At 47.0% G+C, this 22,561-nt stretch overlaps 1 protein-coding gene and 1 long non-coding RNA gene across 4 annotated transcripts in view; one reads left to right on the top strand and one right to left on the bottom strand.

Annotated features, from left to right (window-relative positions):
* Positions 1-22,561, top strand: part of Evi5l (ecotropic viral integration site 5 like) — a 44,045-nt gene that overhangs the window by 10,677 nt on the left and 10,807 nt on the right. For all 3 annotated transcript variants that reach the window (XM_048428999.3, XM_048428997.3, XM_048428996.3), the window contains exons 2-10: positions 6,866-7,050; positions 9,863-10,052; positions 11,091-11,315; positions 11,423-11,497; positions 12,086-12,211; positions 14,215-14,358; positions 14,581-14,670; positions 16,032-16,129; positions 16,219-16,279. In XM_048428999.3, coding sequence (XP_048284956.1) covers positions 6,899-7,050; positions 9,863-10,052; positions 11,091-11,315; positions 11,423-11,497; positions 12,086-12,211; positions 14,215-14,358; positions 14,581-14,670; positions 16,032-16,129; positions 16,219-16,279 — 1,161 coding nt within the window. In that variant the 5' untranslated portion in view covers positions 6,866-6,898. The remainder of the gene's footprint in view (positions 1-6,865; positions 7,051-9,862; positions 10,053-11,090; positions 11,316-11,422; positions 11,498-12,085; positions 12,212-14,214; positions 14,359-14,580; positions 14,671-16,031; positions 16,130-16,218; positions 16,280-22,561) is intronic.
* On the bottom strand, positions 958-4,822 carry LOC125396923 (uncharacterized). Its single transcript, XR_015735273.1, has 2 exons — positions 2,142-4,822; positions 958-1,106 (listed from the first exon to the last, which is right to left on the bottom strand). It is a non-coding gene; the product is annotated as an uncharacterized LOC125396923 (long non-coding RNA).

Here is a 22,561-nt window from a genome sequence, read left to right as displayed (position 1 = left end):
CTCTGATCACCTAGCTGAACCACATGGGAATTTTTGTCTTCCTTCACTCGACAGATATTGACTGAGCACCTGCCAAATGCTAATAGTACATTAAGGGCTTAGAGCAGAAAATTAATATACTGCTTTGTCCTCGCATTGTTCACAAACTTATAGGGCAGGCAAAGACAGAAGCCATTGCCGGAGAATGTGTGTTAGGGGCTAGGAAGACAGCTCAGTGGTTAAAGCTGTGCACGTAAGTGAAGACCTGAGATCAGATCCCAGGTACCCACCTAAATGCCTGGTGGGTATTCTGGGCTGCCTGTTATCCCAGCTGTTTAGATGGGCTACCAACGTAGATGGATTCTGGGTTCAAGGGAGAATTCCTGCCTCTCTCTATAATGTGAGCAATTGAGGAAGATACCTGACATCAACCTCTGCATGAATCCTATTGTATATGAATCCCCCTCATCCTGTGCATGCACGGACACGCACGTATATTGGGAGGATATGTATATTGAGCTGAGGTTGGGGAGTATTTTCAAGGGAAAAAATTCAGGATGACAGAACAAGGTTGACAGAAAGATTTCATAATAAGCATGCTTAAGGTGGGGCTAGAGAGATGGTTCATTGGTTAAAAGCATTTGTTGCTCTATCAGAGTTCAGTTCCCAGCACTCACTTGATGGCTTACAACTGTTCTTAACTCCAGTGCCAGAAATTACAACATCCTCTTCTGACATCCACAGGCAGCAGGTGCACATTCATATATCCAGGCCAAGCACTCATACTCATAAAATGAACCTAATAATGAAAAAAGAATGTTCAAAGCTGGAGAGATGACTCAGTGGGTAAAAGCACTTACTGGCAAACCTAACAGCCTGAGTTCAATCCCAGGGATGCACATGGTGGGAGCACAGAACTGATTCTCACAAATGGTCCTCCACTTACATGCCATGACACAAACACCTACACACCACTAATAATTAATTAAATGTTTTAATTGGAGAAAAAAAAGGAATTCTCAGCCAGAACCAGGGCTGCAGCTCAACTAGCAGATTGCTCATCCAGCATACTCCAGTCCCTGGGCTCTGACCACAGCACTATACAAAATTGGGCATGGTGATGATGCCTGTAAACAAAGAACAAAGATTAGAGAGGGAAGGGGGAAGAAAGAATGTGTTAGTTTCTTTAGTAGTAGGTCAAAGGAACCTTTCTAAAATCCCACCCTCACCCACAGGCCCTGAAAGAAAAGGCTCTGATTACTACAGAATTATTCCACTCCTTGTGGTGTTCAGCCCTCTTCCCTTTGTTTTTTTGTTTTGGGTTATTTTTGTTGTTGTCGTTGTTGTTTTCTTTTTTCTCTTGAATTTGTGATCCTCCTGACTCAGACACCCAGGTGCTATGATGGTATGCAAGGGCCATCATGCATGGTTTCCCAAATAATTTTATTTTGGGGGACTCACTATGTTGTCTTGAACTCACTCTCAAGCTCAGTCTGACCTTGAACTTCAGATCCTCCTACACTAGCCTCCTGAATAGCTGAGATTACAGACCTGCACCACCTGGCCCTGCTCCTTATCTTCTGTGCATTTGCAGCCTAATTACACCTTTTGATTGAGGTGTAATTCCTATAACATAAAGGTCATCCACCTAAAGTTTATCACATGCATAGTGTTGTACAGCCATTACCGTTATCTAATTCTAGACGCCTTTACCCTGTAGGCAGTTATTCTACTTCCTCTTCTGTCTCTGCCCCTAGAAAGCACTAATCCATTTCTTGACACTATAGATTCATCTAATGTGCATATTTCATATAAGGGGAAACATGCAACTTGTAACTGGATTCTCTCACTGAACATAAGGTTTTTTTAAGGTTCACCCATGTTATAGAATATGTCAATGTATGATTGTTTTTGTGGCTGAGTAATACTTCAGTGTTTGTTTAGTTGAAGTATTCATCTTTTGATGATTACTTGCATCATTTGTGCTTTGTAACTACTTGTGTACACTTGTATGGGTGGATACGTTAGCTGTCTTGGGTAGACCTCTAGTGGGGAAATTGTTGGATCCTGCTGTAGTTCTTTACTTTTGAGAAACTGGCTGTCTTCCCATTCCAAGCACTTATCTAGATCTTATCTAGATACTTTGGGTGATTGTTTCTTACCAGGAAGATCCACAGTGACTCCTTCCTTATTGGGTAGGGGGCACCAAGTCTTGTGAAGGATCTGGGGAATGATGGGGCTACTGAGGGCCAGCTGGCAATCTTGGCTAGCCCCTGGTAGAAAGAAAAAGTGAGAGTTTCACCTGTATTAGCTAGGTTAAACCCTGAGAGGAGGGCTAGAGAGATGACACCATAGTTAAGAGCACCCATCTGGTGGCTCACAGCCATCCTTAACTCCAGTTCAAGAAAATCCAGTGCTGCCTTCTGACCTTCACGGGCACTAGGCACATGTGTGGTGCACTGACATACAAGCAATAAACATTCACACAAAGAAACACACACATACACACATATATATGATATAGATATAGATATATCTTTGGTTTTTCAAGACAGGGTTTCTCTGTGTATAGCCCTGGCTGTCCTGGAACTTGCTGTGTAGACCTGGCTGGCCTTGAACTCACCGAAATCTGCCTGCCTCTGTCTCCCAAGTGCTGGGATTAGAGGCTTTCACCAACACTACCCAGCCAGAAAACTAATCTTTAAAAAATAAAATTAAAACTCTAAATGCACCAGGATATTAGCTCAGCCTATCATGCACAAACCTTGGATTCCATCCCTGAATAAATCAGGCAAGGCTTATGCAGAAGTTGTTATCCTAGCACTTAGAGATGAAGACAGCAAGATCAGGAATGCAAAGGCATCCTTAGCTACGTTGTGAGTCTGAGACCAGCCCAGGCTACAAGAAGCCCTGCACAGTGATGGAAGGAGAGATGACACACAGGTGACTAGGATGCCCTGGCCAGAGAGGTGAGAAAATAAACAGAGGGCATTGCTTAGTAACTAGATAGGAGAGAACTTCAAGAAAAAAAGAATGGCCAACAGCACCCAAATGCCAGTGAGGGAGAAGGGAAAGGAACTCAGAGACACTAGACATCTGGGCTTTTCTATCCCTCACAATCCTTGCCCACCAGCACTATCTTTTCCCAGCCCTCTGCTCTGACTCAACTTCAGAAGCCGTGAGACAGATGTGGTGGCTGACACCTGTGATACCTAGTACTCAGGAGGCTGAAGGAGGATCACAAGCTTGAGGCCAACCTGGACTACTGTCTTACTTTCTGTTTGTTATGACACAATATCCCAACAAAAGCATCTTTGGGAGAATGGATGTATTCTGGCTCAGTTTCATGTCACTCCATCATGTCAGGGTAGTCACAAGCAGCAGAGATTCCAGGGATGCATTGTGTTCGCAATCTGGAAGCAGAGAGACAAAGCTCTAGTGCTTCACTCACTCTCATGGAATAGTCCCACCCACAGTGGGTCTTCCCACCTCCATTAAACTAACAAGAGAATTCCACCAGCCGTGCCACAGGACCATAAAGCTGAGGAGCATGATATTGATGAACTTCAAGAGAATATGTGTGAGTGACAAGTAGCCTGTGTGTATGCGGTATGTCTGAGTGTGAAAGAATACGTATGTACTCCAAGAGTATAAATCTGAGAATGTGTGGACGTGTTGTATATGTGTCAATATTTATGAATGTATGTCCAAGTGCGTATATGTGAGACTATATGTGCATGAATGTGTGTGTGAATATGTATTTATCAGAGTGTGTGTATGTGTGTGAAAGTCTGTGTGGGAGGGAGTATGAATGAGGAGAGCAAGGGTGGAGCCCACTCTAAGACTGGGCCCTCTCTGCTTATCAGACACTGGGTAGTCCCAGACTACCTCATTATCCATAGGTGCTCTTGCCCTGACCTCTCAATGCTCCCCAAATCCAGTAGTACTTCTAGAGTTCTCATCCTGCATCCACTACCTCTTCAGTGTTTTCCCAATCCTGAGGCTAGTCTTGCCTAGAAAGGTCATTCTGCCTCAGCACTGTGTGGTCACAGCCTGTCTAACCACAGACTTTGATACTGCAGGAGGTTCTGTAGCAGCCCGTCTCTCCCTCAGTAATTAGTAACTTTTAACTCTTGGTTCAGCACTTTAGGATCCCCAGCAAGCCTGGCACTCCCAGAAACCTATAACCCTGGCCTGGGAGGGATTAAAGCACCTACTATGCAGTTTAGGACTGGTGTTCCAATCGCTAGAACCCACAGAAATGCCAGGCAGTAGTAGTCTGCCTAAGCTTTGATTAACAGACCCTGCCTCCATGAATAAGGTAGAAGAGTGATCAGTGATGATTTCTGACATCAACCTCAGGCCTCCACATGCAAGTATACACAAACAGAGAGGGGGGGAACCAAATTCCAGAGTACTCTCCTCCCAAAAGATTTGGAAAGAACTCAGGGATGGAGATAGACCCTTTATCACAGGTCCTGTAGGAAGCCAAGTTCCTGAGGAGGGAAAATTCTGAGATCCTCACAAGATGAAATGAGAGCTATGAAACCCAGAGCCCCACCCACAATAGAGCATCAATGGAGAAAAGCTCATGAGTAAACTCATGGATAGGGTGAAGTCCACCTGACCTGGGAACCCTGGAGTTGACTAGGGACTCGGAAGGTGCTCCGTGCAGATGGGTGAGCAGTGTTCTTCTCATATTTTCTCTTCCCCACTGTCCAGGAAATCAGATGTCCCTCTGCAGGGACCATGTGAGGCCCTTTCCATGACCATGAGTCAAAACTGGGTCAGGTTGGGTTCAGGAACATAGAGCAGACTTCTGGGATAAAACACAGGAGGATATGGGCAGGCATAAAGGTACCATGCTATGTAATCAAGCTGGAGCAGAGATTTCTTCCTGCCTCCACAGCCTCAGGATTCTCCATGTTCTCAGACCCTGAATATTGGCTGGCCTCAAAAGAGGAAATACAGCTAGACAAGAGTAACATGTTCCCAGCCTCTGCCTTCCCTCCCAGAGCCTTTGCCTTTTTTATTTTTAATCTGTGTGCCATCTGTATCTGTGTGTATTTGTGTGTGTGTGTACATGTTCATGTGTGTGAGTACAAGTGAACATGTACTATGATCTGTATTTGGAGATCTTAAGGAGAACTGTGGATGTCAGGGTCCCCTGTTGGTGGCCACTGTGTACTCCACGCTAGCTGGCCTACAAGTTGCTAGGGATTCTCCTTTGTCTGCCTCCCATCCCACTTTGGGAGGACTGGGATTAGAAAAGTGTATGTGCTACCACGTTAGTGTTAGGTAGATTGTAGACTTCCAAACCCATGTCTTCACTGATATATGTTTTATCCACTAAGCATTTCTACAGACCATTCCAATGCATTTTCTGACCCGGAAATGCTCCCTACCAGGGAAATGCCAACTCGGCCTCCAATCCCCTTCGTACCATAGCAAACCCTAGGAACTCCAGTTCTCAGAAAGACTTCCTCCAGTCATTGTCTCAGGAGAGATAATAGCAGCCGACATTGATGGACAGTCATGTCATATGCTATACATAGCATGCTTGGTTCACAGCTACCCTTTGAGACTGGTCTTAATGTATCCTAGTCTCTAGAGACCAGAGAAGCTCAGTGACTAGCCTAAAATCACATAGTTCATTGACAAAGAGCCAGGTTTCAAACACCTGGCTTTATACGAGTCTACAGCTTTTTTTGTTTCATTTTTATATGTGTATAGAGTTGCACAAGTGAGTGAGTGTGCATGTGGCGGCCAGAGGACAACCTCAACTGTTGCTAGATGCTGTCCACTATCTATCTACTTTATATCTATTTTTACATTTTAATTTTGTATGTGCATCATGTATTTGTCTGTTCTTGAAGGCCAGAAGAAGGAATCTAATCCCTTGGAGTTGGAGTTACAGGCAGTTGTGAAACCCTTGATGTGGGTGCTGGGAACCAAACTTAGGTCCTCTGGAAGAGGTCATGGGCTTTTTTTTAAAGACAGGATCTCTCAATAGTCTGAAATTAAACAATTTAGCTAGGCTGGCTGGCCAGTGCACCCCAAGGACCTTCCTGCCACTATCCCTCCAGAACTGAGATTAAAGCACACACCACCATACCAGCATTTTTTACATGAGTCTTGGGGATCTAACTCACTCAGGTCCTCATGCTTATGTGGCACATACTTTATAAACTGAGCTATTTCCCAATCCTGAGGAGCATTTGTTTTTATCACCAGACAGGCAGGGAAAAAAAAGAAAGGCAGTATCCTCAAAAGCCCCCAGAAGGCTAAGTAGATGACCCCAGGAAAAGTAGGAAAGAAGCCCTGGCCTGTAGATACTAAGATCAGGATGCCCCCTCTGAACCTTCAGCCCCACTGTGTATCCACTTAGTACACTGGTTCCTGGCACTTTGATGTCAGTGGCCTTGCTTCCCAGCCAAGAAGACATTATTGTTCCAGCCATTGACAACGCCAGACAATTAACAGTGGAGAGTAACTGCTTTGTCTGAGCCAGCAGCACACTCTTCTTGATGAGACGGGGCAAGTCAAATGCCACCATGAGGCTCCCAAGGCAAGCCACTGCAGAGGGCAGAACATAGTCAGAAAAGGTCACCAGAACAGGGGATTCTGTACCCCTGAAGTTTCACATAGGATCCTTGGGACCTCCAGTGATAGGAAGCCTCTGGCCTAGGCCCTACTGCTGGATCTGATCTTGGACTATTGGATAGGTTGCAGCACAGAGTCTATGGTACAACTGGTAGTAGATCAGAAGTGAGAAGTCTGAGATGATAGAGTGTTCTCAGGGTGAGCAGGCAGACTCTGCTGGCCCAGAGCTGACAGTCCAAGGCGGGCATCCACCAGTGCTAACTACATATATCTCTAACCCCAGACAGAGCTATAACCTCGCCTCCCCTCTTGGCTGATGAGTCTGCCCACCATGGCGAGTCCCACTCTGAGTCCCGACTCCTCATCTCAGGAGGCACTGTCAGCACCCACCTGCTCCCCTACTTCTGACTCTGAGAACCTCAGCCCAGATGAGCTAGAGCTGCTGGCCAAGCTCGAAGAGCAGAACCGGTGAGTGAGGAGGAGGGAGGCTGAGGAGGGAGGCTGGTTCCTGGGTTCCCAACCTTCACACTGAAAGCTGAACCTGGGCTACACAGTTACAGCTACCACAAGATGCTGAAAGGTTTCTCTTTCATCCTTGCTATCTGGGCTCAATAAATTGGGTCCCTCATCTAGAAGAGGAAACCTATATTTCAAAAGGTCAGATGAATCTGACTGCCATTTACAAAGTGATTTTTGAAGGAAGAGGTTAAGGCTCCCAGCTGGCCCTATCTTAGAGGTCTGGTTTTGTTTTGTTTGGGGTAGCATGGGATGGGTGTCTTTGAGTTTTCTGTCTGTTTGTAAATCCCCTCCCTGGGGGATTTCAGGCAGGACCTCTACTGCTGAGCCATATTCCCAGACCCTCACTGAGGGATTCTAGAGGAATGCTTTACCACAGAATCATGCCCACAGCCCCTCACAGAGATATTCTAGGCAGGAGCTCTACTACTGAGTCACAACCCTGGGCTTATATCATTACTCAGGAATGAAGTGAATCCAGCAGATCTGGAGACATTGGCCACAAAAAGGTACTTTATTACTTACAGTTCCCAAGAGGAGAAGAAACAACCCGTCAGTCAGGAGGCAGACTAGAGCCTGAGGAAAATGCTGGCAAGAACCTTTTTGTTGGTTTCCATGGGCAGGAGTGGGCGAGGCAGGGCAGGCAAGCATACAATTCACTGGCTTGAAGCATTTCAGTTAGCTCTGGCTAGAGGTCTGTCCCTGGGTGCTGGATACTCCTCAGCCCTGGGTGAGATAAGCTGCTGGGAGTGAGCAGAGTGTAAAAGCTTGATGGAGGAAGTGGTTAGGGTGTGGACGCTGGATTGGTTGATTTGCATATTAAAGTTCATTCACAAGCTTGTGGGCCTTTTCTGTTTTTAATAACAGCCTAGCCCTAGGAGGGACCATCTAGTCCTTCATCTATCCAGAGTCTATAAAGCTGTCAAAGGTGTCATAAAAGGTCCTATCATCCCAGCACATGAATGGCTACAGGAGGAGGATCAAGAGGTTGAGGCCAGCCTGGGCTTTGTAACCAGATCCTGTTTTAAAATAAAGGGTTAGAGTTATCAATGGTAGAACACTCACCAAGAATGTATAGGTCCCTAAATTCAATCTCCATTTCAAAAAAAAAATAATAGCAGGAGGGAGGCTAGAGATACAGCTTAGTGGTTAAGCCACTAGCTAGTTGGTTTTCCAGAAGATCTGGGTTCAATTCCCAATATCTACATGGTGGCTCACAGCTATTTGTAAATCCAGTTCCCTGGAACTGGAGTTCTGATCTTTGAGTACCAAGCATATAATGGTGCTCAGACATGCAGGTAAAAGATCTAGAATAGAAACAAAATGAAATATTTAAAAATAAGAATTATTCTGGGTATTGTGGTGCACACCTTTAATCCCAGCATTCGGGAAGCAGAGGCAAGTGGATCCTGGCCCTGAGTTTGAGGCCAGCCTGACCTACAAAGTGAGTTCCAGAACAGCCAGGGATATACAGAGAAATATACAGAGAAACCCTGTCTTGAAAAACCAAAAATATAATAATAATAAGGAGGAGGAGGAGGAGGAAGAGGAGGAAGAAGAGGAGCAGAAGAAGGGGGAGAAGGAGGAAGGAGAAGAAAACTTATTTTTTTAATAAAAAAGAAGGAAGGAAGGAGGGGAGATAGTTTTATTTGTAAAGTCCTTGAATACAATCCCCAGAATCCACCTTAAAAACTAGTCATACAAGCATTTAATCCTAGCACTCAGGAGGTAGAGGCAGGTGAATTTCTATGAGTTTGAGGACAACCTGGTCTACATACTGAGTTCCAGGACAGCCAGGGCTGCATAGTGAGACTCTGCCTTAAAAAAAGAGAAAAAAAAGAAAAGAAAAGAAAAGAAAAGAGGGAGGGAGGGAGGGAAGGAAGGAGGAAGGAAGGAAGGAAGGAAGGAAGGAAGGAAGGAAGGAAGGAAGGAGAAAAGAAAAAAGAAAAAGAAAAGGTAGTCATACTGAATGCTGACACATGCTTGTAATTCCAGCAACCAGGAGGTAGGGACAGTCAGATTCCTGAGGCTCACTAACCAGCCACCCATGCCTAATTGGAGAGGTACAAGTTCATGAGAGACCCTGTCTCCAAAAAATAATATGGATTCCTGAACAGTATCCAAGGTTGACCTCCAGCCTCCACATGCACGTGAACAGCCGTGCACATGCACATACATATGCATATAAAGAAAGAGAAGGAAGGAAAAAAGAAAAGGGCATGGTTACTAAACTCCAGTGTCCTCGGCACTCTGTAACTGCCCTCAGCCAGAACTTGCATTCTGAGCACCTCTATAAAGTGTAGACCATCCCTAAATCTGCTGTGCAGGGTTGGTCTGAGAACGAGATGACAGAAACACACACTCAGCCCAGTGCTTGGTACAGAAGAACACACAAATGACTTTCCAAGGGCCAGTAGATAAGTGCCACGGCTAGGGAGGTTAGGTCACTGGCTAAGGTCACTTAGCAAGAAAGGCAGCAAGGGGGCTGGAGAAATGGCTCAGCAGTCAAGAACACTTGCTGCTCTCTCAGAAGACCCAAATTCAATTCCCAATGCCCATATTGTGTGGCTCGCAGTCATTCCAGCGCCAGGAGATCCAGTGCTCTCTTTTGGCCTCCATGTGTGCCTATAAGCACATCACATACACATACAGAGATAAAAGTTCTTAAAGGAAGGCAACATGGATCTAGTCTAAGAGATCAAGCACTCCAGAGGGCCCTAGTCCAGGATGACTTACTGGAATTTTCTGGCCTCCTCTCTCCCAGGCTTCTGGAAGCCGACTCCAAGTCCATGCGCTCCATGAATGGCTCCCGGAGGAACAGCGGCTCCTCACTGGTATCCAGCTCCTCAGCCTCCTCTAACCTGAGCCACCTGGAGGAGGACACATGGATTCTCTGGGGCCGCATTGCCAATGAGTGGGAAGAGTGGCGGCGCAGGAAGGAGAAGCTACTCAAGGTGGCCTGAGGCAGATGTGGGATGAGTATGAATCTGGCCTGATCCTTTATCCACCAGGCAGGGCCAGGTAGCCCAGCTTAGGCAGAAGGGCCCAAGTGGAGATGTGCAGATGGAGGGGCAGGATGGCAAAGGTCTTTGTGTTTGCTTGCTTTCTGCTCTGGTGTGATGGCGAATACCTATGACCCCTACGCGGAAGAAACTGAGGCAAGAGGCTTGCAAGCTGAAGGCCAGTTTGTACTGCATAGTGAAAGTTCGTGTCAAAAAGCCAATGACTTAATATATATATATGTGCTGGGGAAATACCTCTATCTCTAAAGTGCTTGCTGTATAAGCTTGAAGACCTCAAGTTCATTCCCAGCACCTGTAAAAAGATGAGCATGCTGGCACATGCTTGTAATCCCAGCACTAGGGAGGCAGAGACAGGCAGATCCCTTGAGTTCTCTGGTCAGTCAGCCTAACCAGTGGACAAGCCCCAGCCTAGTAAGAGACCCTGTCTCAAAATACACTGTGGATGGCTCAGCAGGTAAAGACACTTACTGTCAAGATTAATAATCTGAATTATCCTCAGGTCCCATATGATAGGAGGAAATCAATTCCTTCAAATGCAGATGGAAGTTGTTCTATGACCTCCACTTGTGTACTGTGGTATATACTACACACACACACACACACACACACACTAAATAAATAAATAAATAATGCAATTTAAAGCATAACAACAAAACAAAAACCAAGGCAGATACCTTTAAGGAGTGACAACTGAGCCTGACCTCTGACCTCCATGTACGCACATGCACATATATATGAATATACACACAAACAGAAACTAGACATGAAAATTGGGTTTGTCGCTTAGTGATAAAGGAGTCACTGAAGGATGGGGGAGCCCTCAGTCAGCACCATGATTAGCTAAGGAGTGACTCAGATGTCCTCTGTACCATTTTAAAGCACGGATTGGGTTGGCCTTGGGAAGGCTGCAGTGCATGGGGCAAAGCCCAGCCCTGGCCTCTCTCCCTACCTCACCCCTCCCCATAACAGGAGCTGATCCGGAAGGGCATCCCACATCACTTTCGGGCCATCGTTTGGCAGCTCCTGTGCAGTGCCACAGATATGCCTGTCAAGAACCAGTACTCAGAGCTACTCAAGATGTCCTCACCATGCGAGAAGTTGATCCGCAGGGACATTGCCCGCACCTACCCAGAGCATGAGTTCTTCAAAGGCCAGGACAGCCTGGGCCAGGAAGTCCTCTTCAACGTCATGAAGGTAAGACCCCAGCATTGGCTCTAGCCACCTTAGCAACAACCCCACTTGAGATGGCTCTGTGGGGGCTGGTAAGAACCCTGCATTCACACAATCTCTTTCCCTTCCAGGCATACTCCCTGGTTGATCGGGAAGTGGGTTACTGCCAGGGCAGTGCCTTCATTGTGGGCTTACTCCTCATGCAGGTAAGTGACCACCCTGGGGTCCATCTCCAAGAAATGGGCACAAGATCCAGTGACCTCCTAGGGCCAGAGCCTTCCTCAGCAGCCAGCTCACTATGACCTCTGACAAAGGCCAGGCTAATCCCCCAGTGGATGGATACAGTGGAGCTAGGCACTTGTACTGCCTGGGTCCTGATACTGTATCATCCAGGACAGGGACAGGGAAGAACCATAGGTCAAGGATTTAGGTGTTTATGGGGGCTCAGGGACTCCTCCAGAGAAATCAGAAGGCATAGGACAGGGAGAAAGACAGTTAGGCATGAATGGGGATGTCCCGACCAGGTAGATGAGACTGGAGCACTACTAGCAAGGTTTAGGTACAGTTCCGTTGTTTCCTGCCAGTGGCCCTCGCAAATAACATCAGCTATGTGTTTTCCATCAGCACACGGTACTGACCATATTTATGGTCTACTGGATGGGTCCTAATAGCCAAATATAGTAACAATAAATATAATTGGGACAGAAACAGGCCCCTGTGTACCATGTCACTGTCCAGAGTCCTAGTATGCCCTTCTGTTGCTCAACACACACACACACTGCTGGTCTCTCCAGATGCCTGAGGAGGAGGCGTTCTGTGTGTTCGTGCGACTGATGCAGGAGTACCGGCTGCGGGAGCTCTTCAAACCTAGTATGGCTGAGCTGGGACTCTGCATCTACCAATTTGAGTACATGCTACAGGTAAGCAGGCCAGCTATCTCCAGAAAGCCCCCAAACTGGAAATGCTAGGCCTGAAAAGTCACCCTTGGGAGCTGGAAATGTGTCTCAGTTGGTAGGATATTTGCTTATCATGCATAAAGCCTTGGGCTCCATCCCTAGCACTTTATGAACTAGGCATGGTAGTACACATCTGTCATCCTGAACTTAAGAGGTTGAGGCAGGAGGATCAGAAATTCAAGGTCAGTCTCAACTGTATAGTTTCACAGCCAGCCTGAGTTTCTGGCTGAAACCCTGTCTGAAAGAGAAAGGGGTTCAGGAGAGAGGTGGCAGAAGTAATGTTCCTGGAGCCTGTCAAGGAGGTACATACCTTGAGCCTAATGCTTGGGTTTATGAGATTGGAGGATAAAAGTTCAAGGCCACTCTAGGCTACTTAGTGAGGGTCTGTACTAAGAGCTGGGAGGTTGGAGCACGAGTCATTGACTTGCTTAACATGTGTAAGAGTCCTGGTTTCAATCCCTAGTTCTGAGGCGGAGGAAAAGGAAGAAGTGAGGGGGCATGGGAAGAGAGGGAAGTAAGAACAGAAGGAAGGGAGGGAGGGAGAGGCAGGCCCAGAAAGGGACTCCTGTCTTGTCCCCCAGAGATGTAAAAACACAATCCTGGAGCATGCTGGGAGGGACAAGGCTAGCCAGGACAGAGGCCCCTTGACTCTGAAAGGGGCTCCCAGAACCACTAAAGCAGAGTGGGAGGAAGAGGGTTGGCTCCATGTGCTAAGGGTGTGGTGGAAGGAGGAAAAAGTGTTGTCTGCCTGCCTCTGCTGATTACAGGGAAGCTGCAGACGTCTCCATTTATAAATAGCATCCCCCACAGGGCTCACTCCTGGCTGGCAGACAGAACCTAAGTGTTTATGCTGCACACACACGCATGTACACACCATTCTTATACTCTCATACATACTGGCCATCTACAGAAAGGAGCCCATGGCAAGAAAACTGTGCCCCCAGTGAGTTATCACTGAAGGCCCCTTTTAGGTTCTGAGGACAGGGGAGTAGAGCTCCATAGGAATTATAGTCACACAGACAGGAGGTTAGGCACCTACAAAAATGAATGTAGAGGGCTGGGGTAGCAGGTTTGCCTAGCATTTGTGAGAGTCTAGGTTTGATCCCCAATATACTTCCCTACTCCACAAAAAGAAAAGAAACTTCATAGCTGGACATGGTGGTACACACATTTTTTGTTGTTTATTTTTGTTTTCTTTTTTGAGATAGGGTTTCTCTGTAGGCTGTCCTGGAACTTGCTTTTAGACCAAAAAATAGGTAGAGGCAGCTAGATATGGTAATGGATGCCTTTAATCCCAGCATTTAGGAGGCAGAGGGCAGAGGCAGTCAGACCCCTGTGAATTCATTAGCCAGCCTGATCTACATAGTAAGTTTCAGGACATCTAGGGCCATATAGTGAGACTGAATCAAAGAAGATAGCAATATCAACCTCTGACCTACACACACACACATACACCCTTATACATACACACACATATGAACAGATACACACTTCCTACACATACCCACAAATAGAAAATAATTTGATTCCCAGCATCTGTTCTCCTCAAAGTTAAGTGATAGCAATCCCAGGCTGGAATACCTAAGACCTTCACAGCCTAAGATTTACAGAGCCAAGTAAATGTGCATCTATAGAACAGAGTCACTGGCTCCAGGGGGAAGCCCCTAAGCTCTTCTTAGAGCTTCTAGAGAAGACACCTTCTCTAGCTAGTTTCCCCAGTGGTCCGCTACTATCTAGCAGCCAGAAGTGGAAGTCAGTCGCACTTTGACAGGCCTTTCCTTAAGCCCTGCTCTCATCCCCGTGTCACTCAGCGTTCCAGTATGCCTCAGCGTCCCCAAACACAGTAGCTGAAAAAGGACCTAAGGGGGGGGACCTAGGATGGGTCCCCAAATGCTCCTTGGAGGTGAGGGGCACTTAGGCTCAATGCCTCCTTCTCCATGCCCACCAGCCTCCCTCTCCCCACACAGGAGCAGCTTCCGGACCTGAACACCCACTTCCGATCACAGAGCTTCCACACATCCATGTATGCATCATCTTGGTTCCTCACACTTTTCCTTACCACCTTCCCCCTGCCTGTTGCCACCCGGGTCTTTGACATCTTTATGTACGAGGTGAGTGCCCCCATAGGGCACCCCTGCCCACTCCACTCTGCATGTGGAAGGAGTCACATCCCACCCCAAGAAAGAATCATGACCAATCAACTGGACAAAAGAAGGGCTAGGGTGTGAGGAGGGTCTGAGTTCCCGGTGGGAGGATAGGAAGCTCACTGATGGGAGGACAGGGGCCTTTGGCTGGGAGAACTGAAGGTTTGCGGGCTATGGTTGCTTTTGCAGGGACTGGAGATTGTGTTCCGAGTCGGTCTCGCTCTGCTGCAAGTGAACCAGACAGAGCTGATGCAACTGGACATGGAGGGCATGTCTCAGGTGAGTCAGGATAGCTGGGAAGGTGAGACTGCCTCTACCAGAGGTGACAAGCCCAGGAACCCTTCCCTGATGACCAGAAAGGAACTAAAGACATGGCTGGGTGGTAGAATGCTTGTCTAGCGTGCATGTAGTCCTGGGTTCCATCTCTAATACTACATAAACAGGCATCCCAGTACTCAAGAGATAGAGGCAGGTGGATCAGAAGTTCGAGGCTAACCTGAACTCTACAAGATTCTAAGTTGTGAGGCCCTGGCTTCCCAATGAGAGTCATTCCTGAGCATCTGGGATCTTTTCTGCTATCCCCTGAGGCCTTCCTGAAGAACCCAGGCTCTGTCAGATACAGCCCAGAGCCAGCAAACTAGCTAGCACTGGGAAGAAAGGGAGGCCAGCACTCTACAGATTTGGGGAAGTCCTGTCCACTCTTTCCTGCCCACTTGTTGCAAGTTTCCAAAGCTTGCCTGCAAAGTAACCCTGGCTGAAATGGGAGACTTTACATATGGTTTGATCCCATCTCTCATCCTGAGGGTGGGGGGCAACGGAGGGAACCAGCATCTTGCTTGGGGTAGCCTCCTACCCTGTCCCTCCCTGCCTGGGCCTGCCCCTGGCACAGTATGCTAGAGCAGAAGCCAGCTTTCCCCTCACCATGGTTTTCCTATCACACAGGCTCCTACCCCCTCCCAGCATCTTCCAGCTGGTGCTTCAGGAAAGAATACACAAAAGCCACAGTTGTTTCTGTGAACACGGGCATCCATTGTCCAAGACTGCCTGAGGGGGCCAGCTGGGAGGAGGAACAGGACCTGTTGTCCACTGGACTTGTCTACCCCCTTCCTGAGGAAGGTTTCCCCATGCTTAGACCCCATTCATCCCAGCCCTGCCTTCAAAAGGTCCTCTAGCCTGTTAGTTTTTAATTGAATTTTATTTATTATTGTTGTTAATGTGAGGATTGAGGAGAGGAAGAAAGAGGGAGAAGAACTCATGGCAAATGGTTAGATCACAATACAATTCAATTCTCTCCTTCCACTCTGGGTTCTGAGGCTCAAACTCTTTTCTTATTGTTGACTCCAGGGACGCAAGTCAGGTCAGGCTAGGACGACTAGCAAAGCTGATCCCCCAGCCCTAGCCCTGAGCCTGATTCTCTCAAGTATCCCCCAAAGGCATCCTGGGAAGGCAGACCTTCCGGTCTCCCCCAGCTGTTCCTTCTGCAGTCATTCATTTGCACTACAAATGCCGGCTGAGTAGTCAAAGTCAACAGCCTAGGGGCTGAGAGGAGGAAGCTCCTGGCTGTAGCAGGATACAGTGACTTCTCAGGCAGACCGCGATGGTCAGGACCCTTGTGACAGTGACTCCCTGTGTCCCCACAGTACTTCCAGAGAGTGATCCCCCACCAGTTTGACAGCTGCCCGGACAAGCTGGTCCTCAAGGCCTACCAGGTCAAGTACAACCCTAAAAAGATGAAGAGGTCAGTGCCGCGGAATGGAGATCCCGAGAGGGAATCCCTCCCCAACCCCGGGGAGGCGGGCACGGTGACCTTACGCCCTGTCCCCACAGGCTGGAGAAGGAGTACGCAGCTATGAAGAGTAAGGAGATGGAAGAGCAGATCGAGATCAAAGTAAGTTCCAGAGGCATGGGGGAGGGGAAAGATGGGCGCCCTGGAGGCTTTCCCTCGCAACTCCAGAGATAGCCGCTAGAGGGCAGTCCTATTCAGCGCATGGGTGGAACGGGCTGAACTGGGCAGTGGACCTGAGGCTCCTGATGACCCTTGCCGACATGACCTTTCCTTCGCCTGCCAGCCCAGCGTGGGAGCACCTGGCCCAATTTGCATGTTCCAAGAGGTGGTCACACAACAGTAAACAAACAAGACAGTCAAAATTCCTTGCCTTTATGCCCCCGAACCCCCATGTCGTGGGGCGACAGTCAATAAATCACTGAAGCAGTGTGAACTCCAGATATAATCATACAAGAGAGAGCCAGATGCACCTGGGAGGCAGTCCAGGTCCAGGAGTCCAGTGTAAAGGGCCTAGGGTAGCAGACTTGGACCTGGTGGGCAGGAGAACACCCAGAAGGTTGAGAGGACAGGGGAGCCTTCGCAGTTGGGGGCTAAGAGAAGAACGACTCAGGCAAGCAGGATATGTAGGCTAGTGTGTGGGTGCCCACTGAGAGTCCTGGATGCACTAGCAGCTGACTTGCCAGCCCATCAGAATCAGTTTCTTGAGTGCGCAAAATCTCTGAGCCCAAACTCACCTCTTGATGGCCTCTGCTTTACCCCTTATGTGATTTTAGCCGTTCACCCAACAAACATTGATTGAAACAAAGAAGAGACCTGGTCTTAAGTAACAAGGATGTGGCTTCCCAGATGAAAGCACTCTTGAGCACCTACAGTCCCACAATACCTCCCCCAAGGAGCCCCAGGCCCTGCAAAATATAGTCCAGGGCAGGACTTAGAAGAGGGGAAAGAGGAAGGCTCATACCCAGCTAACCCTTGGGAGGCCCCACCTACCCCACTTACCAACTAGCTACAAGTCTCCAAAACCGGATGGCCAAGAATGAGGGTCCTTCCAGCCAGTACAGAAGACAGACAGGGACACAAGTCCACACACAGACCTGGTTCTGTCCTCTCCAGTTGATGAGTCAGCACGGTTAGCACTAGTATCCTACTAAGGACCAGGTGTGTGATCCTAGAAGGTGAATTCACCTCTCTGAACCTTGGAGTCCCCGTCTGTACACTGAGACTTTTGCTGCACTATTCTTAATGCTATCAACCTTGTGGTCATCTTTCCCACCTCCTATAGAAAGTCAGGGGCAGAACACAGATGATCCAGATCACCTGTCACTTGTGCCTGCAAGCTGAAGCACCTGGCCCGGCTTGAGGGGTCCAGAAAGTGTTCTGTCCTGGGTTTGTGAATCAGTTTGCAAGGAAGGCAGCTTGAGTGTTGCACAAGACCAAAATGTGGTTCTTGCTGTGTGCAGACAAGGGACCCGCTCTCATCTGGTGACCATGAGGACTCAGCAATAAGACAAGAATGCTACAGACCCTTGGGGCCACAGGCCAGACTGAAAATTTCCCCTGCGATTTCCCCAGAGACCTTGCCTTCACATAGGGCACAGGTGTCCTGTAGTTTAGTCTTTCACTTTTAGCCTGTTTTAAAACATCCTGCTTTGATGCCAGGTAGTGGTGACACACACTTTTAATCCCACACTCAGGAAGCAGAGGCAGGAGAATTTCTGAGTTTGAGGTCAGCCTGGTCTACAGGATGAGTTCCATGACAGCCAGAGCTACACAGATAAACCCTGTCTCAAAACAAAAAAACAAAACAAAATCAAAAACCACCCTTACTTGTTTGAATTAGGTAAGACAAGATAAAAAGGACGTGGAAAGAAGAGTGTATTGGGGCTGGGGCTGTAGCTTAGTGGTGAGCATTTGCCCAGCATACACAATTTCTTGGGCTCTATTCTCAGCACAGAACAAAAGGAAAAGAAAAGAGGGCAAAGGAAATGGCTCAGTGGGTAAAGTGCTCACTGTGTAAGCTTGAGGAGCTGAGTCCGATCCCAAGAACCCACATAAAATGACCAGTAGTAGTGGTGTGCTTTTAATTCCAGCACTGGAGATACAGAGACAGGCAGATAATGAACCAGTTTAGCTAAATTGGCGAATTCTAAGTAAAAGAGGAGAGATGAGGCTGTGGGGATGTCTCTGTAGTGTGCTTATGTACAAGTGAAGTGAAGGCCTGAGTTCAGCCGTCCCAGAACCCAGCAGTAGAAGCCAGGCAAGGTTGGTGTGTATTTGTAACTTGGGATCAGGAGAAGTAACAGGCAGATCCGTGGAACTCATTTTCCAGCCAGCCTAGCTCAATCCGTGGGCTTCAGCCTCAGAGAGAAACTGTATTTAAAATCTAAACTGGAACATGCTTTTAACTCTGTCAGGCAGTTAAAGCAGACAGATATGTTCAAGGCCAATCTTGTCTACATAATGAGGTCTAGTCCAGCCATGGCTACATAGTGAGACCCTGTCCCAACAAACACAGGCATGGTGTCGTGCCACAATCCTGTCATCCTAGGACTGATGGAGTGAACTTGAGAGGAACTGGAGTACACTGTCTTCCTCAGCTATATGACAAATTAGGGGCCAACCTGGGTTACATGAGACCCTGTCTTAACAAAAGAACAGAACAGGCTGGAGCCAGGCATGGTGGCACACACCTTTAATCCCAGCACTTAGGAGGCAGAGGCATACTGGTTTCTGTGAGTTCCAGGCCAGCCAGGGCTTAAAGTGAGAATTTTTTTCAAAATATAAATAATAAAATAACTTTAAAGTAAATAAGTAATAATTTCCAAATAAATAAAGACTGACCTCTGGCCTCCATATGTATGTGTGCACTAGAGCTTGAGCTTAAACACACATGTCTGTACATACACACACATGTCTGTACATACACACACAAACATGTACACACAAGTATAGAGGAAAGAAAAGAGAGTTGGTTACTCTGTTTCAAGAGGAAAAAACAGGATATGTCAATCAGAGAACATGGAAGCGGCACTGGCCAGAACCTTCAACACTTTCTACAGGAAGGAAGAATAAAAGCAGGGCAGGTGTGTATCGTCAGGCTCAGGACCAGGCAGGGTAGGCAATGTAAGCAGGCAATTTGAGTGATTTTTCTCAGCTTCAAGGAGATTCCTCCTAATATTTATATCAGCACTGGACCATTAGGATAAGAGTGATATCTATTTAGGAAGCATCAGGTAAAAGGTTGAGGACTTGGGTTCTGAACTTAATTCTTTTGTATTGGAAAGAAAACATCCATACCTGCCGTCTAGCAAGTAGTTAGTTCTGAGAAGTATCCTCTCTCCCAAGATAGCAAGGCCTCAGGATGCTGAAGCATCATAAAACAAGAGACTTTCAGAGTCAGCAAGTTGGCTCAGTAGGTGAAGGCACTGCCACCAAGTCTGATGACCTAAGTTTGATCCCCAGGACCCACACGGTAGAGGAGAGAACTAACTTCTGCAAGTTCTCCACAGGAGGACCATGGCATGTGCACACACAAAATAAACATATAAATGTAAATACTTAAATGCAAATTTTTATTTGAGGATTTTTTTGTTTTGGTTTGCTTTGATTTCTTTTGTTTTTTGTTTTGTTTTGTTTTAGATGGGGTCTTCTATGCAGTCCTTCCTGGTCTTGAACATGACTCCCCAGTACTGGGATAACAGGCATGTGCCACCATGCCCAGCCTCATTTACTTATTTTTATTGTTTGTTTTTCTTTTTTCTTTTATTTATGTATGTGTGTATTTATTTTGAGTGGGTTTTTTTGTTTTTTGTTTTTTTGAGACAGAGTTTCTCTGTGTAACAGTCCTGACTGTCCTGGAACTACTTTATGGACCAGGTTTACCTCAGACTCACTGAGATCCACCTGCCTCTGCCTCCTAAGTGGGTGCACCATCACCACCTGGCTGTTTTTTATTTTCAACCTTAGACAAAAATGTGAGCAGCAATGAGTTTGTAGTGGTGTGTGTGTGTGTGTGTGTGTGTGTGTGTGTGTGTGTGTGTAAAGCTGTCCTCATATCTGCAGTCCTCCTGCCTCAGTACTGTAATTACTGTGCCACCATCCTCAACTGGAAAAAAATGTTTTGAAACAGGGTCTCATATAGAGCAAGTATATGACATAAACCTGCTTTTTAGCAAAGAATAATCTTGACCTCCTGATCCTCTTGCCTCCACCTCATGAATGCTGAGATTAGAGGTATGTGCGATCACAGTTTATAGGGTCTTGGGTATTGAAACTGGGGCTTAAAGCATTCTAGGCAAGCATTCTACCAACTAAGCTACATCCCCAGGCCCCCACTCCAAATTTTTTTGTAAACTGATCAGTGTGTAGCCCTACATACCCCTCATTCATTCTGCCTCCTTTTTTCCATTTTGGGTAATCAGCAAAGAGAGGACTCATTAGCCAGGCCTGTCCAAGCTTCTCTGTGGGTGGTGGTACTAGGTGCAGTCATCACTGAGTTCAGTTTGGACAGAGCAACCCAGGAGTTATAGGCTTCCCTGTCTCTTAAACAGTCAATCCTCCCTGGCCTTAAACAGTTCTGATCCAGCCTGCGGAGCTCAGCTGAGGCTCGTCTTCTCTGACTCAGCTTCCTTACACATGATGTGAGTCAGTGACTATCAGATCCATGATTTGTTCCAGTTGCTTTCTGGGTGTTTATCACTGTGTCTCCCTCAGAAGCAGTCCAGGACCTAATCTGTGTAACCAACCCATAGCAAGTATTCTAGCTTCATTTCTGCTGCTGTGGTAAAATACACTGACAAATAGGCGGTCTGGAGAAATGGCCCAGCAGTTAAGAGAACCGGTGTTCACAACTGCCTATATCTCCATCTCAAGATATCTAGTTATTGCATGCACATAAAATAAATTCTCAAAAAAAGTTTTTTAAACTTATGACAAGAAAATATTTATTGTAGCTAACAATTCCAGATTACAGTTCGCTGCGACCAGGGAAGTCACAGCAGAAAGAGTTTGAGACAGTTGGTCACATGGCATCCAGTCAGGAACAAAGAGATGCTTGCATGCTGGTCAACTCCATTTCTCCACACTTGCAATTCAGGATTCCCTGCCTGGGGAATGGTGCCTCCTACAGTGGGCTGGTTCCTCCCACATCAATTAAGGCGATCAAGAAAATCCCCTACAGACATGTTCACAGGCAAACCCAATGTAGACAGTCCTTCATTGAGATTCTCTTCCCAAGTGATTCAAGATTGTATCAAGTTGACAACTAAAGTCAGCCCTCACAGCCAGGTAGGACTCTCAGCTATCTACTAATACAAATCATGTATTCATAACCAAGAGGCTGAGGATGCTAGCTACAACACAACTGCATACATCAGCTTCCTTGAAGGTCATGAGGGAACCTAAAACCACAGACTAAAACTTACCCTAAATTCCTCATCACAGAACAGAAGGCAGAGCCAAGCATGGCGTGATGCACCTCTATAATCCCCTACTCAGGAGGTAGAAGTAATTTAGGGCTCAAAGCTGACTGACTATACTATATAACAAGCAGGAGAATAATAACCAAGGCAATGTCTCTAAAAGGCCCTGGGTTCTATCCACACCCTGGCATCACACCACATACACAGCATCATGATACACACCTATCATCTCAGTCCTCAGGAGGTGGGAGGAGCAACATCAAGGAGTCAAAGACAACCTTGGCTGCACAGCAAGTTCTATGTCAGCCTGGGATGTATGAGATCCTGTCTCAGAGACAGTGATTAAAGCAGACGTCACCTACATGTTCAACACAGGAGGCCACAGTTCTAAGAGGGGGCTTGTTCCAGAGAGTCCAGCTCAGGCTGGTAAGACCAAAGCAAAAAGTAGTCAGAACTGCCTGGCATCAGCTTCAGCTTCTCCCCAAACACAGAGGCCTCTGCCCTTGAAAGATCAAGTCAGACTTCTGAGGACAGTGTAGATGCTGACTGCTCCATACACACACACACACACACACACACACACACGGAGAGAGAGAGAGATCATGCCATGAAAGCATTCTGGGTTGTTTCTACTGAAGGTTTGGATTTAAAAAAAAAAAGTCATTTTGAACTCAGGAGGTAGAAGCAGGTAGATGTCTTTGAGTTTGAGGCCAGTCTAGTCTACAGAGCTAGTTCTAAGCCAGCCAGAGTACACAAAGAAACCTTGTCTTGAAAAAACAAAATCATCAATTTGAGACAGTATCTCATGTAGACCAGTTCAGTATGTAGCTAACAATGGTCAGAATTTATGATCCTCCCGCCTCTGCCTCCCAAGTGTGGAATTACAGGCATGTGCCACCTGCCAGTATTTTGTGACCCAAGGGCTACCATGTGTCCTACGAAAGCACTCTACCAACTGAGCCAC

This window comes from Myodes glareolus, chromosome 2, assembly GCF_982192425.1.
Source record: "Myodes glareolus chromosome 2, mMyoGla1.1, whole genome shotgun sequence".
In the NCBI taxonomy this organism is placed as follows: domain Eukaryota; kingdom Metazoa; phylum Chordata; class Mammalia; order Rodentia; family Cricetidae; genus Myodes; species Myodes glareolus.
Note: the sequence above shows the minus strand (reverse complement) of the source record. Positions and strands in the feature narration are given on the sequence as shown.